This window comes from Piliocolobus tephrosceles, chromosome 2 (genome assembly GCF_002776525.5).
Source record: "Piliocolobus tephrosceles isolate RC106 chromosome 2, ASM277652v3, whole genome shotgun sequence".
Lineage (NCBI taxonomy): Eukaryota > Metazoa > Chordata > Mammalia > Primates > Cercopithecidae > Piliocolobus > Piliocolobus tephrosceles.
Window position 1 is genome coordinate 5,911,283 of NC_045435.1, and position 21,061 is coordinate 5,932,343.

Below are 21,061 nucleotides of genomic sequence, written 5' to 3' on the forward strand. Positions count from 1 at the left end.
TTTCTGTAAACAAGGACAATAGTGTGTGCCAGACAGAAAGACTAATTATAAAAATGTTTAAGATCTGAGAAGGAGAAATCAGCTTACATCACGTGTAACATATATTAATACCAACAAAATAGTAATAAATCATAGATCCATAATATAATAATACTTGGGAACACTTATAATGTTTATAATAACTACCACTATTTAATATCTACCATATGCAGAATACTATGTACTTTATATACATACATTATCTCTAATGTATGTAACAACTGGGAGAATGGTCAAAGATGGAGGTAAAATACGCAGTTATGAAATCTTGCCAAACACAATGAATACTAACAGACAAAATACATCAAACATGTATAGCTATCAACAGGAATAATTTTATGAAGGAATAATTTAATACTGGAATTAGGAAATCTGAATTCTGTTACTAAAAGACTATGCAAATTTAATACAAAGTTGATGACAATTATTTATTCAAACAATCACCTTACCTCCCCCAAATTGCTTTTGCTTACATTTTCTGGATACTTTAGGCCAGGAGTTGGCAACTATGGCCTGCAGGCCATATCCAACCTATTGCACAGCTGTCACCTAAAAATGGTTTTTACATTTTAAAATGATAATATTTTAAATGTTTGTGTAAGTGCCTGCATAATATCCTCCATCTTGTCTCTTGGCCCACAAAACCTAAATTTTTACTACATGGCCCATTACAGAAAAAGCCTGCCAACCCTTGTTTAAGCAAAAGTGCTTAGAGGCACTGCAGTGTCATGGCTTTGAAGCCTGCATACCCATCTGTGCCTTTTACCAGCTACGTGACCTTGGGCTTTGGCCTACATGGACCTGCAAATCTCTTAATCTCTGAGCCTCAGTTTACTTGCCTATACATTGATCTACAAGTATCTAAATCAAATTTCTAATATGGCATGAGATAATGTGCCATGTATGTCAAGTACTTGACACATCCTAGACACTTAATAAGTGTTAGTTCCCTTCCTGTTCCCATAAATTATTATGACCATTGAGTAAATCTCCCTCTTATTTGTGCGCATATGGCTACAGGGAGTGGAAAATGATTGATTACAGATTGGACAAAACCTGTTAGTCATACCTCGCATCTGCATTGAATTTTTCTCCCAGAGCACTTTCACACGTATGCAGTCAAACTGATTACAAAGGAGTATATTCATAAAAATATCATAATTGTAGAATTTGTAAGTCAGACAACTATTATAGTGAACAGTTCCTAAAGATGCACTAAACTGGCCATAGGTTCAGTAAACAGGTTCGATGTCCTTCTCTTTTTCTCTCTTTCCAACAAGCGTGCTCAGAATTTCATCTCTTAATCTGATTCTGGATTTTATAGACTTGTCCTGTTGCCCTGCAGAGTGTCCTCTTCCCATCAGCCTACATCATTCCGTACAGTGTTAAAGTTCCATAAAATTCTAGCAAACAAGTGTCTGGGGGACCAAAAGTTAATTTGGCAGTGAAGAGGAGAGGATGGAAACCAACAAAGTCCCCCTTTAGTTTTACATGTTCTGTTCAGCTTAACTCTCAGATTCTTTGATCTGTGATTCTCACCCCTGTGTTTTCCACCTGACAGGTATGGCGTGCCCCATCAGAAAGGTGCTCTGTGGCCTGTACGATTTTTCTTTTTTTCTTTTCTTTTCTTTTTTTTTTTTTTTTTTTTTTTTTTGAGACAGGATCTCACTCTGTTGTTCAAGCTAAGTTCTGTGGCTCAATCACCCACTATGATTTTCAAAAAGGGGATGTGTGGCCCTTGAAAACGTTTCCTCAGTGATTTTTTAATAGTCCTTCAAGGAAGAATTCCCCATCTGCTGAAGAACTGCTTTAAATGACTTAACACAATAATTCTAGTGCCAGGTATACCACTCAGACTAGTGAAAAAGAAAAGCTAGATTTACTGAGAGTCTTCATCTGTATGAAATACACATAGATTCACATTTAACTTTGATTATGATCCCTTAGAAAAAGGAAAGAGTAGACTTGGTTTAAATGCCTATCCTACCTAAGGTTATATCTTATGACTTCATGACACCATCCCATAATTGGCAGTACTCCCCGAGAAAAGAATGGAGAATGGTGTAAACAAATTTCTTATGTTCATATCATCTGGCACCCATATAGGTACAATGAGATGGGAACCTTTAAATACAGGTATGGTGAGCAAAGGGAAAAGAGACCTCACAGAAACCAAGGACTCCACAAATAACCTATGAAAGTTACAAAAAATATAAAAGTAGATACGAATAGATAATCTGATCAAAGTAACCAGAGTATGGAAATGCCTGGCTTTTTAAAGACAGTCATAACTACTTTCTCATAAAGAAATGATGGTAGCAGAGAAGGAACCAGGTGATCTTGGTTTGGGGAAAGTACAAATTAAGGGAAAACACAGAAACAAACCCAAGTTTAGATATTTAGAGATTCTCAAATAGGCTGGATATTTAGAGATTATCAAATACACGTGTCTATACGTTCATTTATTAAAAGACATTTGTTAAAGAACAAATTTTTACTTTAAGAAAAGATAAAAGGGAGATATCGAGCAATCTAATTATCAAATTAAATGATACTGATTGTAGAAATTCACCTGTTCATGGATTCACTCAGTAAATATTTACTGAGTACCTACAATGTTCCGGACACACTTCTAGATACTATGAATACGGTACTGAACAGAAAGGCCATCGATGCCCTTACAGAGCTTATGTCCTACTGGGAAAGACAGACAATAATCAAAAAGCTATATAATATAATACAGGCGGCCATGATGTGCTATAAAGAAAAGCAAAGCAAGGTCAAGGAAGAAAGCCAGAAGTGCTATTTTACCTAGAGAGTTCCTGGAGTGCCTCCCTACTATCCTCCAAACCAATGTGACAACAAAGCAGTTTCAGATCTGAGCATTCTTGTCTCTTGTCCTTTTTGAAGTCTGAGCAATCTTATCCACGTCCACAGGTTCAGTTCTGACCTGTGTAGAGTTGATTCCTATTATTACCTCTGACCTTTTCTCTGAGTTCTAATTCCATGTTGCCAAGAGTAGAATCAAGTCTAACATGAAACTTGCCATATCCCCCACTCTGTCCCTCTACCCTCACCAAAAGATTATCTTCATTTTTCCAGAAACCTCTAGAGGAATTAAAGATTTGACTATTTCAGGCCGGGCGCGGTGGCTCAAGCCTGTAATCTCAGCACTTTGGGAGGCCGAGACGGGCGGATCACGAGGTCAGGAGATCGAGACCATCCTGGCGAACACAGGGAAACCCCGTCTCTACTAAAAAATACAGAAAACTAGCCAGGCGAGGTGGCGGGCGCCTGTAGTCCCAACTACTCGGGAGGCTGAGCCAGGAGAATGGCGTGAACCTGGGAGGCGGAGCTTGCAGTGAGCTGAGATCCGGCCACTGCACTCCAGCCTGGGCGACAGAGCCAGACTCCGTCTCAAAAAAAATAAAAATTAAAATTAAATTAAATTAAAAAAAGATTTGACTATTTCAATTCTTTTATTCCACTATAGAAAAGTGTTAATAGTTCCCTCTCCAAAATGGTTCCCATTCACCCCTTAGTACTCTACTCATTCTAACTACCTTTATGTTTAAGAGTGGCTGGAAGTTTGCTTGAGAAAGCAATGACATTCATGTTTTCCCCTGCTGAACCACAACTCTACCCTGTGAACTTCCATATCAGAACTAAATGTCTGTGCCTGGTTTTCACATCCTCTAAAATCCAGCTACATCAAACCTATCTGTTATGGACTGAACGGTGTCCCCCCAAAATTCACATGTTGAAGTCCTAACCCCCAGTACCGCAGAATGTGGCTATGTTTGGAGACGGCGCCTTTAAAGAGTATAAGTTAAAATGGACTGTTGGGGTGAGTTCTAATCTAATCTGACTGGCATCCTTACAAGAGGGAAGAAACACCAGGGATGTCCATGCACAGAGAAAACACCATATGTGAGGACGTAGTGAGAAGGCAGCCATGTACAAGTCAGGAGAGAGGCCTCAGGAGAAACCAAAACTGCCAAGACCTTATCTTGAACTTCCAATCTCCCAGAAGAGTGAGAAACACATTTCTGTTGTTTAAGCCACCCAGCCTGTGGTATGGCATTACGGCAGCCCTAGCCAACTAAAACATTATCCCATCATACTTCTATCTCTATTCTTCAACATGCAGTCCTTATGAGTATCTTCTAAAATAGCACACTAATTCTTGCCCCCAAATTTTTACCCAAGCTAGAATTCTTGCCTGTAATATTCTTCTCCCCTTGATTAAAAGCATGGGGTTCTGAAGTCAAACAAACCTGGGTTCAAATCCAAGCTCCATTCACTTAATAACCATGCAGCTTTAATTAACTTCTCTAAGACTGTTTTCTCATCCATAAAATGGGTATATTAACTGAATTCAGCCAGTAAGTAGGTTAGATGTGGTAGTGTCACGAGATGCCTAGCACAACTCCTGACATATAATATACACTCAATGATGGTAGTTATAATTATTATTCAGTTTTCAAAGTTCTAATTAATACTTTATTGTTAAGCATTTTGGCCTCTTTGGACTATCGGCCCAACTTGAAGAGAACATAGGAGAAGAGGAGGACTACAGGGTCAAGTCTGGAACCCTTCAGGGCCTTGATGTTGCCTGCAAACAGTGGACAGCTGATGTGATGGGGAGCCATACAGGGGTTTCGAACAAGGTAAAAGCACGATCACAGTGGCAGCTGTGTGCAAGTGATCAGGAAAGACTCTGCAACAGTCAATGTGACAGGTACTGGAGGTCTGAACTGAAGTGGTGCTCCTGGGCATGGAAAGAGGGGAAGTGTTTAGAGATTTCACACATTTAATCTATAGGACCGGCAAGAGACTGAACACAGAAAGAGAGGGGAGGGGCTGGGTGAGGTGGCTCACGCCTCTAATCCCAGCACTTTGGGAGGCTGAGGCGGGTGAATCACCTGAGGTCAGGAGTTCGAGGCCAGCCTGGCCAACATGGTGAAACCCCATCTCTTCTAAAAATACAAAAATTAGCCAGGCGTGGTGGTGGGTGCCTGTAGTCCCAGCTACTCCGGAGGCTGAGGCAGGAGAATTGCTTGAACCCTGGAGGCAGAGAGTGTAGGGAGCCAAGATAGCACCACTGCACTCCAGCCTCGGCAACAGAGTGAGACTCTGTCTCAAAAAGAAGAGAGAGGAGAGGAGAGGGGAGGGGAGGGGAGGGGAGGAAGAGAGATGAGGGTCAGAGGTAACTCCAAGGCCTTGAGGATTATAGTGGTGGCACCAAGAACAGAAACAGGAAAGCCAACTGAAGGAGAGTAGGGGAGGCACCAAGTCTGATTTTAACCTTCACATTCGGTTCACTGCACTGCTCCTGCCACTCTACCTCACCCCTTATCTGCACTCTGATTGGGGAAGTCTCTGTGCCCTTCTCATCCAGTAAAATTTCAAGAAAGAATCTAAAAATTAATTCACATCAAGGCATCAACAGTAACCCTTCTTAAAGGTTATTTGCATTTTAAGAGAGGCTCCCAAAATGAACAACCATGAAGTTTGGAGAGCCGACAAACCTAAGTGAGGTGTGGGGTGGAGAAAGCATGTCCTTTAACATTATTATCACTACCCAGCCTACCTCCTGCCTGCTACAATTTGGCTGCAATCTGTCACTCTGCCCTAGATTTTGACATTAGTGTTGGGCTTAACAATCCCTTTCTTATCTAAATGCTGGATACTGTTCAATACTAGAGGTAAACATACACAACTGTTTTCATTGGCTGTTTACAAGATATGAAACCTTACCACAGAAGAGCAGGGTTGGGAAGGTCCATGATATATCAGCCTCTGCCATCTTTCAGACTGTTCGTCTCTCATGATACTAGAAATTCCAAGGGTAAATTTCGCAGTCTTGCCCAGTGATCACTTTCAGTTTCTTCAAACTCTTACCTTCCACCTCAAATTAAACGCACCTCCTTTCCCCATAGCAGAGATACAACATAGAAAGTTCTTATGGCCTTCAGAACAACTTTTCACAACTGTTATGATTAAAAAATAAATCATCCTTTCATTTTTTTCCCCTCCTGGGTTATTTGTTCAACCAAAATTTAGGAAGTCACCCTGTGCTATGCTGCAGAGGTAAGGGAATGGGTGTGGAAGGGGAGGAGAAGGGCAACAATCAGAACTCACACAATTCCTATCTTCAAAGTGTCCTCAGTTCATCTTCATTCACAAGACCTAATCCCCACATCTGTGGATCATCTTTGTAGCTCTGGCCCTTTTAAACCTCCAGCAAGCCTCCCTAGGTTTAAGATGTGGAACTCTACTGCCAGTGTTCCAAATTTCCAAAAAGATCTGACCCACATGGAATCTAAGTGCATTGCCTCAATGATTCTCATAGAGTTATTGCCAACCACGCACATCTTCGTAAGTGTGTGCACTGTAGTACGTGGCCATGCAAGGGTGAATAAATAGGAGACGTTGTTTTAATAGTGGTGCTGAATCATTCAGCAGATTTACTCAGAACTTCGTGTCATTTTCTGTCACATATTCATGGTGTACGCACTTATTCACTGCACTCTGCCAAATACTGCACAAAATGAATGAAAAAGAAATTCATCATGGTGCAGCCACTGTGTAGAATAGTATGGCAGTTCCTGAAACAATTAAACATAGAATGACTTGATATATCCCCAAAAGTAATGAAAGCAAGGATTCCAACAGATACTTGTACACCCACGTTCACAGCAGCATTGTTCATGACAGTCAAAAGATAGAAACAATCCAAGTGCCCATGGACAGATGAATGGATAAACCAAGTGTGGCAGGCACACTTACACACAGGCCGGAATAGTATTCAGCCTTAAAAAGGAAGGACATTCTGACATTTATACAACATGAATGAACCTTGAAAATATTACGCTACATGAAATACACCAGTCATAAAAAGATAGGTATTATATGATTCCACTTATATAAGGTATGTAGAGTCATCAAATTCATAGAGACAAAAAGTAGAACGGTGGTTGCCAGGGACTTGGGGGAGGGAGGAATGCAGAACTATTGTTTAATGGATATGAAGTTTCAGTTTGGGAAGATGAATAAGTTCTGGAAATGGCTGGCGGTAAAAGTTGTAATATGAAAAGTACTTAGTGGCACTGAACTGTACACTTAAAAATGGATAAGATGGCAACTTGTGTATCTTTTATCACAATTTTAAAAAATATATTTAAAGCATTTAAGGATATAATAGAATAAAACTTTCCTGAAATAAAGAAATATAAAGCCAGGCATGGGGGCTCACACCTGTATCCCAGCACTTCGGGAGTCCAAGGTGGGAAGATCCCTTGAGACCAGGAGTTTGAGACCAGTCTGGGTAACATAGCAAGACCCCATTTCTACAATAAAAAAGAACAAAGAAGCTTGGCATGGTGGCATGCACCTGTAGTAGTCCCAGCTACTGATGAGGCTGAGGCAGGAGGATCACTTGAGCCCAGAAGGTAGAGGATACAGTGAGCTATGATCATGCCACTGCACTCTAGCCTGGGTGACAGAGGCTCAAAAACTCTGTCTCACAAAAAAAAGCAAATCTTTGTGTGACTGAGGCAGGTGCATCACTTGAGGTCAGGAGTTCAAGACCAGCCTGGCAAACATGGTGAAACCCCATCTCTACTAAAAATACAAAAATTAGTCGGGCGTGGTGGCATGTGTCTATAGTCCCAGCTACTCAGGAGGTTGAGGCATGAGAATCCCTTGAACCCGGGAGGCGGAGTTTGCAGTGAGCCGAGATGAGGCTACTGCACTCCAACCATGGGTGACAGAGGGAGAATCTGTATCAAAAAAAAAAAAAAAAGAAAGAAAGGAGAGAGAGAGAGGGAAAAGAAGAGGAGGAGAAGGAGAAGAAGGAGAAGGAGAAAAAGGAGGAGGAGGAGGAGAAAAGAGAAAAGAAAAGAAACTAAAAATGTTGTTCCTCCTCTGGAAACCAGTACTTTTAAAATCCATGAAAAATGAGGATGTAGACACAAAGCAAGACACAAAAAGACAACAAACCACAGAAAAATATTTTGACCTCAGTTGAATAAGTACATGCAGAGCATTTATAACAGAATGTCTCAACCTGTCTTTCAGTATTAGACCCACTACGGAGCCTTTTTAGACATCTCTTTCCTAATCATCCCCTGATGAAAGTTTAATACCACAGATACACTGTATACCTATTATGTACCATGCTCCCTTTCGGGGTCACAAACCATTGTAATAGCTAAGATTTTTCCCTGAAGAACCAATTTTTGCCCTCTTGTAGATAATCTCACCCTCTCTGAGAATGCATGATTTACGGTATCAGACCCTCTACAGATTCACAGTAGCAGGCTGTCTAGCAAACTTGACTGAAACAATCAGAGGACTGGGGATGCACATAAACTACTCAATGCTAACATGTATCCAAAAGTCTTCTACCAATATTAAAAGTGCCTGCAAGTTGCTAAATATCTGAACAAACAGTGAAAAAATCATTTTTAATATCTCCAAATATCTGGAGGTTGGCATTTTATAGATATCACATCTAGGTCATTAACAGTATTTTGATAAGTTTAATTCAGATATTTGGTATCATGTATACAGAACGTAGCGTTGTGATTATTGTTTAATATAACCATGACAGAATTCACCATTTGTCGTGGTGAAGTCTATCAAAAAGACACATGCACCTGTGTGTACATTGCAGCACTTATTCACAATAGCAGAGACATGGAATCAACCTAGACGCCCATCAACAGTGGACGAGATAAAGGAAATGTGGTACATATACACTGTGGAAATCTACACAGCCATAAAAAAGAATAGAATCATGTCCTTCACAGCAACATGGATGCAGCTGGAGGCCATTATCCCAAGTGAATTAATTAACACAGGAACAGAAAACCAAATACCACATGTTCTCATTTGTAAGTGGGAGCTAAACATTGGATACTCAAGGACATAAAGATGGCAACAAAGACACTGAGGACTAGAGGCGGGAGGGAGGGAGGGAGGCAAGCAAGGGCTGGAAAATCACTATGATCAGGGCCTGGGTGATGGGATCAGTTGTACCCCAAACCTCAACATCACGCAATATACCCAGGTAACAAACCTACACATGCACCTCCTGAATCTAAAATAAAAGCTGAAGTTATGAAAATAAATAAATAAAATAAAACTAATTACAGCTACCTAAAATGCTGTAGGGCTAAATGAGATCTTGCTGGTAAGCTCCCAAAACAAGTGTTTAATAAGTGTTCATTCCCAATCCACTAACTCCATCAGCGGCAGTAAATATTTTCATTCACTACGTTCGAAAGGAAGGTATTTTACTTCACAGACAATCCCAAATTAAAGGAACAGAAAGTGCTTTAATCAGAAACCACATACGCTAGCTTTAAGGAGCCTCTTCACCAAAACTATGAGGGGGCATGATGCTCTCCAAGCCTGTTAAAGATTACTTAACCCTGAAACTGTCAGTAATCAGAGAGCTGACTTCCCCTCTTAGATGTATTCATATGTCCTCCTGCTATGGAAAATAGCGGAAATTCAACAAATTGGCTTAAAAAAATACTACTAAGCCACACACACACACACACACACACACACACACACACACACACACACACAAACTTAGTTCTCATGAAATCACAGTAAAATGCCTATAAGTAAAATTCATAGTAATTTTGCAGCAACTTCAAAAAAACGGCTAATTTAAGAAAAGAATCTTAGAAAAATCCCACCACCCTCTTTGACATCAGCCAGGGGCTAGGTAACACCTGGATGCTACTCGTTTAGAAATATCAGCCCTTCTCACCCTCGGGAGTTCAGCATCAGGCCAAGAAAGCCAAAAGGTGAAGTTCAGCCAGGGCCCTCGAGATCTTCCTGTTAACCTGGGAGAAAAAATCAAGAGGCCTCCAGTTCAGTGTCAGCTATGAGTCAAAAGAAAATGGTGTTTTCAGAAGCAATTCATTGTTGGTCTCAGAACAATTAGAAAATCTTTCCCCTCAGTAATGCTTTCCATGGCTTTGTAGCTTCTGAAAGGGTTTCTTTTGCTCTCTGAGAGCAGGGTCTGTATCAAGGCAAGAAAAGAGAAGGGTTTGCTTCCTTTTCCTCAGTGAGGAAAAGTCTGTATCTGAACAGCTGGATTATGCTGACCTTGGTTATCACCTCCACACTGGAAAGGATGCTGCCAAACGTTTCCCGTCATCTGCGCTGTGCACTGATGTCATGTGCTAACTCCTCTCAGACTGACTCCTCTGCCACCGCAGTGCTCCACGCCTGTACCCTCCCCAACTGTCTTTGACCTCAGCAGGATGATGTTAGAAAGACGGTGGGGAGGGGTGGTGGACTATACATTGTATTTTGAAGCCAAATAAAAAGACTGCAGGGTTATCTGCATGTTTAGATGATCTGTGTGGCTGATGCCCTGCTCCATCTGGGATTATGTGGGGTGGTGAATGAGACTTGGAAACTTTTCTCTCCTTTTATTGTTTAAACAACCCACTGTCTAACAGAAGCAAAAAAAATTCCACCCAGCCAAATATTTCTTTAGATGTCAGATTTAAATAGAGGGAATATATATTACCAAATGCTTAAAATTTATGTAACTGTCATCCTCTTTGGACAGCACCTTCAACCACTACAGCAAATTCACTAATCCCAATGAAAAGAATCTCTAATCCATTCTATTTAGAAACATGCTTTTATTCAAACAAACCCCTTAACATATACAGATTATCATGAATCTGGGGGTCCAGTCAAATCATCAAATTTCAGGTTTTCCTCATTCATAAAATGGCTATTCATACATTTTAATTTTACAGAAGTAATGTAAGAATGAATGAGGGCATGCTATAAAGTACTTCAATTTACTCTGATATATTTTCCCATATAGTTTCATGTCTATGCTTGGTGGGAAAGTACACCTCTAAACCCACACATCAAATCTCCTGGGAGGCTTCTGCCTTGGGATATCATAGTTCTAGGTCACTGACAGAAGATACAGTGTTACATTAGATTTATGATACTTCATCACGCATTCTATCGATCTCCTCCATTAGTATCTTAGTCCTTCCTGGGCCTTTAAAGCAAACAGACATGATTCTTGCTATTACTAAACTACAAAAACGTCCGAGATGTTCTTTCTCCAAAAAACTATCCCCCAGTATTTTGCCCCAAAGCAAGTATGGCTACTCAAACACAAGAGAGTGACTCCAAAGTTAAGAATCTGACTATGGGAATAGGAAAGAAAAAGAAAAAAAAAAAATCTTAGCATTTAAGATATTTTAATAAAACATCAAATAATAAAAATATACCTTTGTGTTTGAAGAGTCAAGTCAAACAAATACGTAAGAGGAAATCGATTGTTTCCAGCTCTAATCAGCGATAATAACCCAAGTACGTGACAGCATGAGAAAGACGATCAGTTTCCTTTTGAGGTTACATGATAAGCAGCAGCTAACAGCCTTTTTCTCTAAGAACTCGCCATCTGACCTCGTGGCAAGAGGAAGCTCGCCCCTCGCACTGGCGCCCTTTATAGCGTTCGCTTTCAGTTCACCACTCGAGTGAGGGACGGGGGCGGGGGAAGCTAAGAGCCCGTTTTCTAAAATACAGAATACGGTCATCCTCTCGTTCGAACTGGGGTGCGTGGGCACTGAGAACGGCCACAGGAGGCAGGGAGGGGCTAGCGAGGACTAGGTTTGTGGATTTTTTTCTGCACACTGGAAATTCCCAGGCCAAAAAGGTACCGACCCGAGTCCCGGACATTCCCCTCGAGGGCCGGCTCCAAGACCTGGACTGGAGCCGCAGGGAGGAATCAGAGGCAACGTCTTCAGACAAAACTTTTTCCTTAAAGATGTTCTTTTAAAATGTCCTAGTGAATCTCCTGATGGGCGTTAGAGTTGCCTCTCATCAGATTCACTTCATCTTATTTCACTTTTTCTGTGTGGCCCCTAACCGTGGGGGTGCAGTGGGCGGGTGGAGGGAGTTACCTTTTACAATACAGCTTTTACAATATGTCAATGAAAAAGTAGTATCGCTGTCATGTGCCTTCATTGACTAATTAAAGGACAAGGAATCTGTGGCATAAATAAAGCAATGGTCCTGTAACATGAAGATCACTTTATTTTCAAGAGGTAAGGGGAATGGTAATGGGGTAGATTTCACAGCAAATGAATCACTGCACAACACTGAAAGGGTTTCTCCTATGACATTTAGTTTCACTTCTTTTCCATTTAGGACACCAGCTGCTGTAATCTCAGTACTACTTTTTTTTAAGTTATCTTCCCCAAGCAGCGTTACAATCCAGTTGGAATGGGCATTAGATGTACACATCATTAGACTCTTAAAACTAAAAGAGGACCAATAGCCTCTCATTTAACCAGAATATTAAAAAAGAAAATATATGTACACACAAATAAATATATTTAAGTTCACACTTTTTTATTTTTTATTTATTTATGTATTTATTTATTGAGACAGTTTCACTCTTGTTGCCCAGGCTAGAGTGCAATGGCATGATCTCGGCTCACTGCAACCTCCACCTCCCAGGTTCAAGCAATTATCCTGCCTCAGCCTCCTGAGTAGCTGGGATGACAGGCATGTGCCACCATGCCCAGCTAATTTTGTATTTTTAGTAGAGACGGGGTTTCACCATATTGGTCAGGCTGATCTTGAACCCTTGACCTCAGGTGATCCACCCACCTCGGCCTCCCAAAGTGCTGGGATTACAGGCATGAGCCACCGTGCCTGGACCACACTTTTTAAAAAAGCTAAAATATAAAAGCACTTTTAAGAGACAAGTTAGACTGAAGCTGGTGGAGTACAGTGCTCTCCTAGCTTCTGTGTCCTTTAAACTCCTGCCCTCAGTCATCCTCTTATCTTCCACCACCTCCACTCCCCTAGGATTCCCAGGTCCCCTTAGCACTCAAGGGGCTGTGTTCTCACCTTCAAATGAAAAACAACTTCAAAATTTTATTTATTTGCACACCGAGGTGTCAAGAATCCTAAGTACACTAATACTACATTGTAGACATAAACCAGGTAGAATAATGCTTAACACAAGAAAATAAATACACTTAAAGTGGAATTTCTGGCATTAGTGACTAGCTGAGGTTAAAAAGCTGAATTTACCCAGAACTCACAGAGATAATGCTGAGCAGTTTTTTAGAAAGTTGGGGAGGCTTATTGCTGTCATTTCCCTTGGGTGTTTATTTCCCTGTACCTCTCTCACTGATCACTATTTCCCTGAACAGGGTCCAGAAACAGACTCATTTCTGGCATGTAACACATGAATATGTAAAGACTTACCATATTTATTCTTGTCAAGTACCCTGATTTACCAATCTGCAAACTAAGTTTTCAGATTGATAAATGTGAAACTGGATTCAGTTATTAAACTGGATCAACTTTCAATCTGAAACTTAATAATTGAATCCAGGAAGTGTCAGTTAAGTGGTCTTAATTAAAATGATAGTTATTCAGAATGGCAAAATGAATCATACTGGAACACCAAAGGTCAGTTTTACATTCACTAAAGCAAGGTGACTTTTGGTAGAATAATTCTATAAAATGTAATTTGCATAGAAAGGCTTTATCATGAGTTTTATCACAAATAGCATCATATCAATCATCTCAGTTCTGAAACATGAGATTCACTACATTAAATTCTGTCATTCCAAAATAGAAATTCATATTTTAAGCCACTGAAATTGATATAAACCACTGCTTTTTATTTTATTTTTTTTGAGACGGAGTCTCGCTCTGTCGCCCAGGCTGGAGTGCAGTGGTGCAATCTCGGCTCACTGCAACCTCCGCCCCTCCAGGTTTAAGCAATTCTCTGCCTCAGCCTCCGAAGGAGCTGGGATTACAGGCGCCTGCCACCACGCCTGGCTAATTTTTTTGTATTTTTAGTAGAGACAGGGTTTCATCATCTTGGCCAGACTGGTCTTGAACTCCTGACCTCGTGATCCACCCGCCTCGGCCTCCCAAAGTGCTGGGATTACAGGTGTGAGCCACCATGCCTGGCCCACTGCTTAATATTGTAAACCTAAATGTCCAACCATAATGATCAACTTATCTAATAATGAAAACTGCAGTAGCAGTACTATTAAGTAGATCTTTATCATTAACTTATGAAGACTATTTAACATAGAAAAATATTTATATGTAAAAAACACAGACCCAAATTACATATTCTCTATAACTATATGGTTAAAAAACCTGCAAGAAAATATACCTAAATGCTAATGTTCATTGCATTCAGATGATAGAATTATGGATTTTATCCATACATTTTTCTTCTAGATTTTATAGTTTTTAAAAATTATGATGTCCCTTATATTTATACTAGGAAATATATATTTAAAACAAACTATTATTTGGCTACCATGCTAATATTCACAACCATATGGCACTAGCCTAAAATAAACTTTTCAGAAGAAACTATTCTATCTAAATATTCTGGGAAATGTTTAAGTGGTATAGGAATCGCTATCAAAATTTCCACACCAGAGTGAAGACAGACAAATCAGATGTGGGATGAAAGTTGTTCTCACTGATAAGTGAGAGCTAAATGATGAGAACACATGGTCACATAAAGGGGAACAACACAAACTGGGGTCTATTGGAGAGTGGAGGGTAGGAGGAGGGAGAAGATCAGGAAAAATTACTAATGGGTACTAGGCTTAACACCTGGGTGATGAAATCATCTGTACAACAAACCCCCATGACATAAGTTTACCTTGAAACAAACTGGCACATGTACCCCTGAACTTAAAAGTTTTTTAAAAAAATTTTTTTAAAGAGAGATGAAAGTGACTGAGAATACCTCAAGAAGCTGTGTCACCAAATCTTTAAGAGCTATGTCACCAAATCAAAAAATAACAGAAACTAGACAAGATGATATGAAAGCATTTGCACAATCAAGTGGCAGCATTCCAAACCACTGGAGAAGCAATGCCCTCTTTCTTTTCAAAATTCTCCTGGGAAAATTACCGCTCAGCCTCCTTTACAAATCCTTGAGGAAATGTCTAGAAGTTCTTTCATGAAAAGAAAAACTCTCAGCTGGGCACAGTGGCTCACATCTGTAATCCCAGCACTTTGGGAAGCCGAGGTGGGCAGATGGCTTGAGCTCAGGAGTTTAAGACCAACCTGGACAACATGGCAAAACCGAGTCTCTACAAAAAGATACAAAAATTAGCTGGGCATGGTGGTACATACCTGTAGTCCCAGCTACTCAGGAGGCTGAGGTAGAAGGATCGCTTGACCCCAGGAAGTCAAAGCTGCAGTGAGCCATATCATGCCACTGCACTCCAACCTGGGCAAAAGAGCAAGACTCTGTCTCAAAAACAAATAAATAAATACAAACCCTTCTTTATGAAAGTCTCACAATTTTAGCTGAAAAGGGATATGGACTTTTTTCAAGTACCTCATTTCAAATCTAAACTTGAGTTCCTCATCTATAAAACGGAGCTAATATCACCTATACTACTGGATCATGAACAGAACTAAACTAGTTACTGGTAAATCCCCTGAATTAATAAACAAGCCATGGTTATTCCTTCATTCTACCTTACCTCTTCTCTTAGTGTTTCTTCAAGTGTGGAATACCACCATTGCATAGAATCACTAAGCAGTTGCCACAAAGGTTGGTTCCATAAATCCCAGAGGCATCATGGTCCCTCTTTTTTTTTTTTTTTTTTCTTTTTTTCTAGAGACAGGGTCTTGCCCTGTTGCCCAGACTGGAGTACAGTGGCATAATCAAGGCTCCCTGCAACCTCTGCAACCTTCTGCCTCCTGGGCTCAGGCGATCCTCCCACCTCAGCCTCCTAAGTAGCTGGGACTACAGGTGGGTGCCATCACACCCAGCTAATTTTTATATTTTTTGGTAGAGATGAGGTTTCACCATGGCACCCAGGCTCAAGCCCCTTCTGGGCTCAAGCAACCCGCCCACCTCAGCCACCCAAGACTGTAATCCCTGCTGGGATTACAGGTGGGAGCCACCACACCTGGCCTTAATTCTTTTTTTAACAAAATTTGTTAGAGATAAGATCTCTTGTCCATTGCCCAGGCGGGAGTGTAGTGGCGCAATCATAACACACTGCAGCCTTGAACCACTGGGCTCAATCAATCACCCTGCCTCAGCCTCCCTAGTAGCTGGGACTGTCGGCCCATGCCTGGATCATTTTTTATTTTTTGTAGAGACGAGATCTTACTATGTTGCCCAGGCTGGTCTCCAACTCCAGGCCTCAAGCAACCCTCCTGCCTGGCCTCCCAAAGTGCTGGGATTACAGGCTTGAGCTACCACACCCTGCCATGACTCTTAATTCTGCATTTTTGTCAGATATTACAAGTGATCCTTAGGTACTGTAAAGCGTAAGGACCATTAAAATTAAACTATTTTAACATATTTTATTGCCTCATTAGACTCAGAAACAATTAAAAATCTTCTTTCCCCATAAAATACTTTAAAAACTTGAAGGTGTTCCTCAAGGATAGGAAAGTAAGATCTGGGGCCCTCCTATTTTAAATTAAAAATGCAAACTATTTGACCCATTCTTCTAAAGGTATGTATCGTTCATACTTCAAGCATCTGTCTTCCTCTCTAAGGCCTCCCTAGTTTCTTCATCTGTCTACTTAGGAGCAACTTAAACTAGATTATAATCTATCATAGCTCAAAAAGAAAAGAGTACTAACTAAATGATCCCAAATTAACTAAACTCATTTAAAATTAATAAGTCAAATAAAATTAATAATTCCATTCTTCTTAGATAGCCAGTAGGAATAGCAGCTTCTTCCAAGCATGAGAGAATGGGTGTGCCTTTTATGCCCAAATCAAGAAATACCAAAAAAAAAAAAAAAAAACCTGTCATGAATTTTAATAGCTTATTAATTTCTAATTAGATTTTAACTTCTAATTGTGGTAAGTAGTTCAAAATAACAGCAAAAAAAAAAAAAAAAAAAAACACCTGAAACTGGTGGGAAAAACTTCCACAGCTTTATAATACAATAGCATTCTTTACACAAAAGTCAATTCTTAAAACCCTCAAATTTCAGAACATAAAAATAAATTTCCATTTACAGATTTCCCCCTTCCAGTTCCAAAAGTAGTTATTCTAGAGTAAGTATTCAACACATAAAATTTAGCTGAATCAAATAAAAAACAATCACCAAATGCAAGTATCGATTCCAAAGCACAGATTTTATATATACTGCTTTCATAGTTCCCTTCTGCTCTTTTCTAGATAAAAGCAGGAAATTGTAAATATTCCCACTAAAAAACTCGAACCAAGCACATTGGCCTTTTCAAGTAATTCAGAAAAGGTAGATCATCAAGAGAAACTCCTGAAACACAGCAGTCTTCAGTGCATTCACAAGAGCCTCTGACTGTAAGCTTTCTCTAGTTAACCGCCAGAAGATAGACTACTTGTGCTATGCATGCAGATGCACTCAATTTCCTTTACCAGATAAGCTACAAACACTCTACTACCAACCAAACTTGTCCCTTCCATCAGAATATTTTTCATACTCTTTAGCAAAGTAATCAACCCTCCCAGGAGAAGCTAATTCAAATACACTAATCATTAGCATCTTTGGTTATAAGAGCAATACAGTGTGTAGATGCTGTTAAGAGTTCTACCATGGCTAAGTCAAGATTGGATAAAATCCTATAGGTAGATATAAATGTAACCTGCATTTTCTAAGCTCCTTGTAAGTCATCATATAAAGTTCAGATCTTTTTGAAATGTTATGCTTATTAATGGCAGTCATCTCTCACTGGGGCTACTTTCTGTAACTCAGGTCAATTGAGAAGGTCATTGAATATGATTCCTCCAGGCCCTTCCAAGACAGGCTAGGTCTCCAAGGGGCACACAAAGGACAAGAACATGTCCAGCTGGTTCTTCACAATAACTTCATCTGGATGCAGCTTGTGCGGTAGATAATGGGCCAGGGTCATCTCCCAGGCATCGACGAGATATACTCCAACCCCTGAGAACATCCTCCGAAGGATGGTGTCCAGCTGAAAGTTGTACCAGTCGCTGTTGAAAAGGCTCACCTCAGGTCCCAGCTCCTGGGCGTTGGCCGTCCGGATGACCACCACGGTCTTTGGGCTTCGATCGAGGAGCCGAACCACTGCTCGACGGATGTTCCTGAGCCGCCGGATGTACACTTCCAAAGGGAAGGTGCTGAAGTGAGACCATACAGCTATGGCAACCACTGTGTTCTTCCCTCCCACAATGCCATTCAGCTCATTCGCCACATAATGGAGCTCACTGCTAAAGACGGTTGTGAAGCGGATGGGTGGACCATGGCAGCGGTATTTGAGCAGGATGTTGTGCTTCTGGTCCACTGCAAGGAAGGGACCCACATTCTTGGGACTACCCAAGTTAAACTCCACTAAATCTGAAACAAGGAAAACTCAAGTTCATAAAAACCTTCAAACCAAGCACATATATTTTGATTATACCTTATTAAGTGGCTTCAAATAACAAGTTTTTTTTTTTAAGTACAACAAAAAGGTACAATATAAATGTAAAGGGAATACCTATTTCACTGAACTCTGCCCCCTTTTATATCAATGGGCCTTTATTCTAACATGTTTATTATTTAAATTATTACATAAACATAACATTCATTATAAATAACACCATCAGTGACAGACTCTATACTACGCCTGTCTATGCCTGAAAAACAAAATAACCCATTTTTCTCTAATTATTAGGCCAAGAAATGTTGCTATTTGCACTGATCATTGCAATTTTTTAAATCTATGTCTAAAAAGTTTCTGTTAACTTTTATTTTAGGTTTGGGGGTGTATGTAAAGGTTTGTTACATAGGAAAATCTGTCATATATTATTCCATCACCCAGGTTTTAAGCCCAGTACCCAATAGTTATCTTTTCTGCTCCTCTCCTTCCTCCCAACTCCCTGACTCAAGTAGACCCCAGTGTCTGTTGTTTCCTCCTGTGTGTTCATAAGTTCTTATCATTTAGCTCCCACTTACAAGTGAGAACATGCAGTATTTGGTTTTCTGTTCCTGTGTTAGTTTGATAAAGATAATAGCCTCCAGCTCCATCCATGCTCCCACAAAAGACATGATCTTGTTTTTATTGCTGCATAGTATTCCACAGTATATATGTACCACATTTTCTTTATCCAGTCTGTCATTGATGGGCATTTATATTGATGCCATGTCTTTGTTACTGCGAACAGTGCTGCAGTGAACATTTGCTTGCGTGTGTCTTTATGGCAGAATGATTTATATTCCTCTGGGTATATACCTGGTAATGGGATTGCTGGGTCGAATGGTAGCTCTGCTTTTAGCTCTTTGAGGAATTGCCATACTGCTTTCCACAATGGTTGAACTAATTTACACTTCCACCAACAGTGTGAAAGTGTTACCTTTGCTCTGCAACCTCGCCAGGATCTGTTATTTTTTGGCTTTTTAATAATAGCCATTCTGATTGGTGTGAGAACCACAATTTCATTGTGGTTTTGATTTGCATTTCTCTCATGATGAGTGATATTGAGCTTTTTCTTCATACGTTTGTTGGCTGTATGTATGTCTTCTTTTGAGAAGTGACTATTTATGATCATTTAATTTATAAAAATCAACTTGGCATTTACATTTTATTCTCCTAACAGATAAATATTATTTCTTTCAAGACAAGGGCTTTAACTTCTGTTTTATGAGCACATATTAGTAACCAAATACTTCTTTTGGGAAATTCTGTCATTTGTAACAACATGGATGAAACTAGAGGACATTATGCTAAGTGAAATAAGCCACACACAGATGTCTTTGATGTGGAACTTCATGCAGTATTTGCCTTATACTGACTTATATGTGGACTTAAAAAAGTTGAAGTAGAGAGTAGAATAGTGGTTACCAGAGGCTGTTAGTGGGGTAGGTGCAATGGGGAAATGTTAATCAAGGTCTCGGAAGGAAAATGTTTTAGAGATCTATTGCACAACATGGTAACCATAATAAATAATAATGTACCGTATATTTCAAAACTGCTAAGAGATTTTAAATGTTCTCACTATAAAAAAGTAAGTATGTGAGGTGATGGCTATGTTAATTTACTTGATATAATAATTCCAGTATATATATATATCACATTGTACCCCATAAATATACCTATTTGCTGATTAAAAATGAATGTTTTTAAAAATAAAATTAAAGCAAGTTCAAATAATTCTGAAAAGTGAAAACAAACACCTCTTTTTGCAATAAGCAAAAGAAAGAGGCAACCCTGTTTCTTTTGACTTTCAATTTTACCCCGTAGATGAAAAATCATGTTAATGTCCTATTGAAAAACTTCCATCTCTATCATGAGAATAACACAGATAGCATCGCTTTTCTCCCTCTAAGTTGTATTTCAAGGTCCAGTTGCCTGGAGACATTCTGAAGGTCCCAGGAATCAGTGGGACTCCTTGTTATTCCTAAAAAAACTCTGTATAATTCATCACTTAGTATGTGCATCCATGAGGAAAGAAGATGTGTCTCATATCGCTAAATATTTCCTTACGTGCCTTAAGTAAATGCTGACAATCCAATTCAACTGATATTTTCTAAGCACCTACTTAGTGCCCACTGCTATAGGTGCTACAAGCCAGCAATGCTCAGATGGATAAGCTATAGTCCTTGCCCTCAGGAAGTTCACAGTCAATTTTGAAGAAGTAACATCAGAACAGAATTGTCCTACAGGATAGACAAGGTGGCTCATGCTTGTAATCCCAGTACTTTGGGAGGTCAAGGCAGGCAGATCACTTGAGGTCAGGAGTTTGAGACCAGCCTGGCCAACATGGTGAAACCCCGTCTCCACTAAAAATACAAAAATTAGCCAGCCGTGGTGATGGGTGCCTGTAATCTCAGCTACTTGGGAGGCTGAGGCAGGAGAATCACATGAACCTGGGAGGCAGAGGTTTAGTGAGTAGAGATCACACCACTGCACTCCAGCCTGGGCGAGAGTGAGACTCCGTCTCAAAAAAAGATAGATAGATAGATAGATAGATAGATAGATAGATAGATAGATAGATAGATA

At 40.0% G+C, this 21,061-nt stretch overlaps 2 protein-coding genes across 12 annotated transcripts in view; both read right to left on the reverse strand.

Moving 5' to 3' along the window:
* Window positions 1-12,612, reverse strand: part of NFKBIZ (NFKB inhibitor zeta) — a 34,729-nt gene extending 22,117 nt beyond the window's left edge. The window contains exons 1-2 of the mRNA XM_023212396.1: window positions 11,331-12,612; window positions 9,830-9,905 (exon numbers count right to left, since the gene is read on the reverse strand). The gene's annotated coding sequence lies outside the window, so the exon portion shown is untranslated. The remainder of the gene's footprint in view (window positions 1-9,829; window positions 9,906-11,330) is intronic.
* A 4,268-nt stretch (window positions 12,613-16,880) lies between these two features.
* Window positions 16,881-21,061, reverse strand: part of NXPE3 (neurexophilin and PC-esterase domain family member 3) — a 41,662-nt gene continuing 37,481 nt past the window's right edge. For all 11 annotated transcript variants that reach the window (XM_023212337.1, XM_026457076.1, XM_023212369.1 and 8 more), the window contains one exon: window positions 16,881-18,417. In XM_023212337.1, coding sequence (XP_023068105.1) covers window positions 17,867-18,417 — 551 coding nt within the window. In that variant the 3' untranslated portion in view covers window positions 16,881-17,866. The remainder of the gene's footprint in view (window positions 18,418-21,061) is intronic.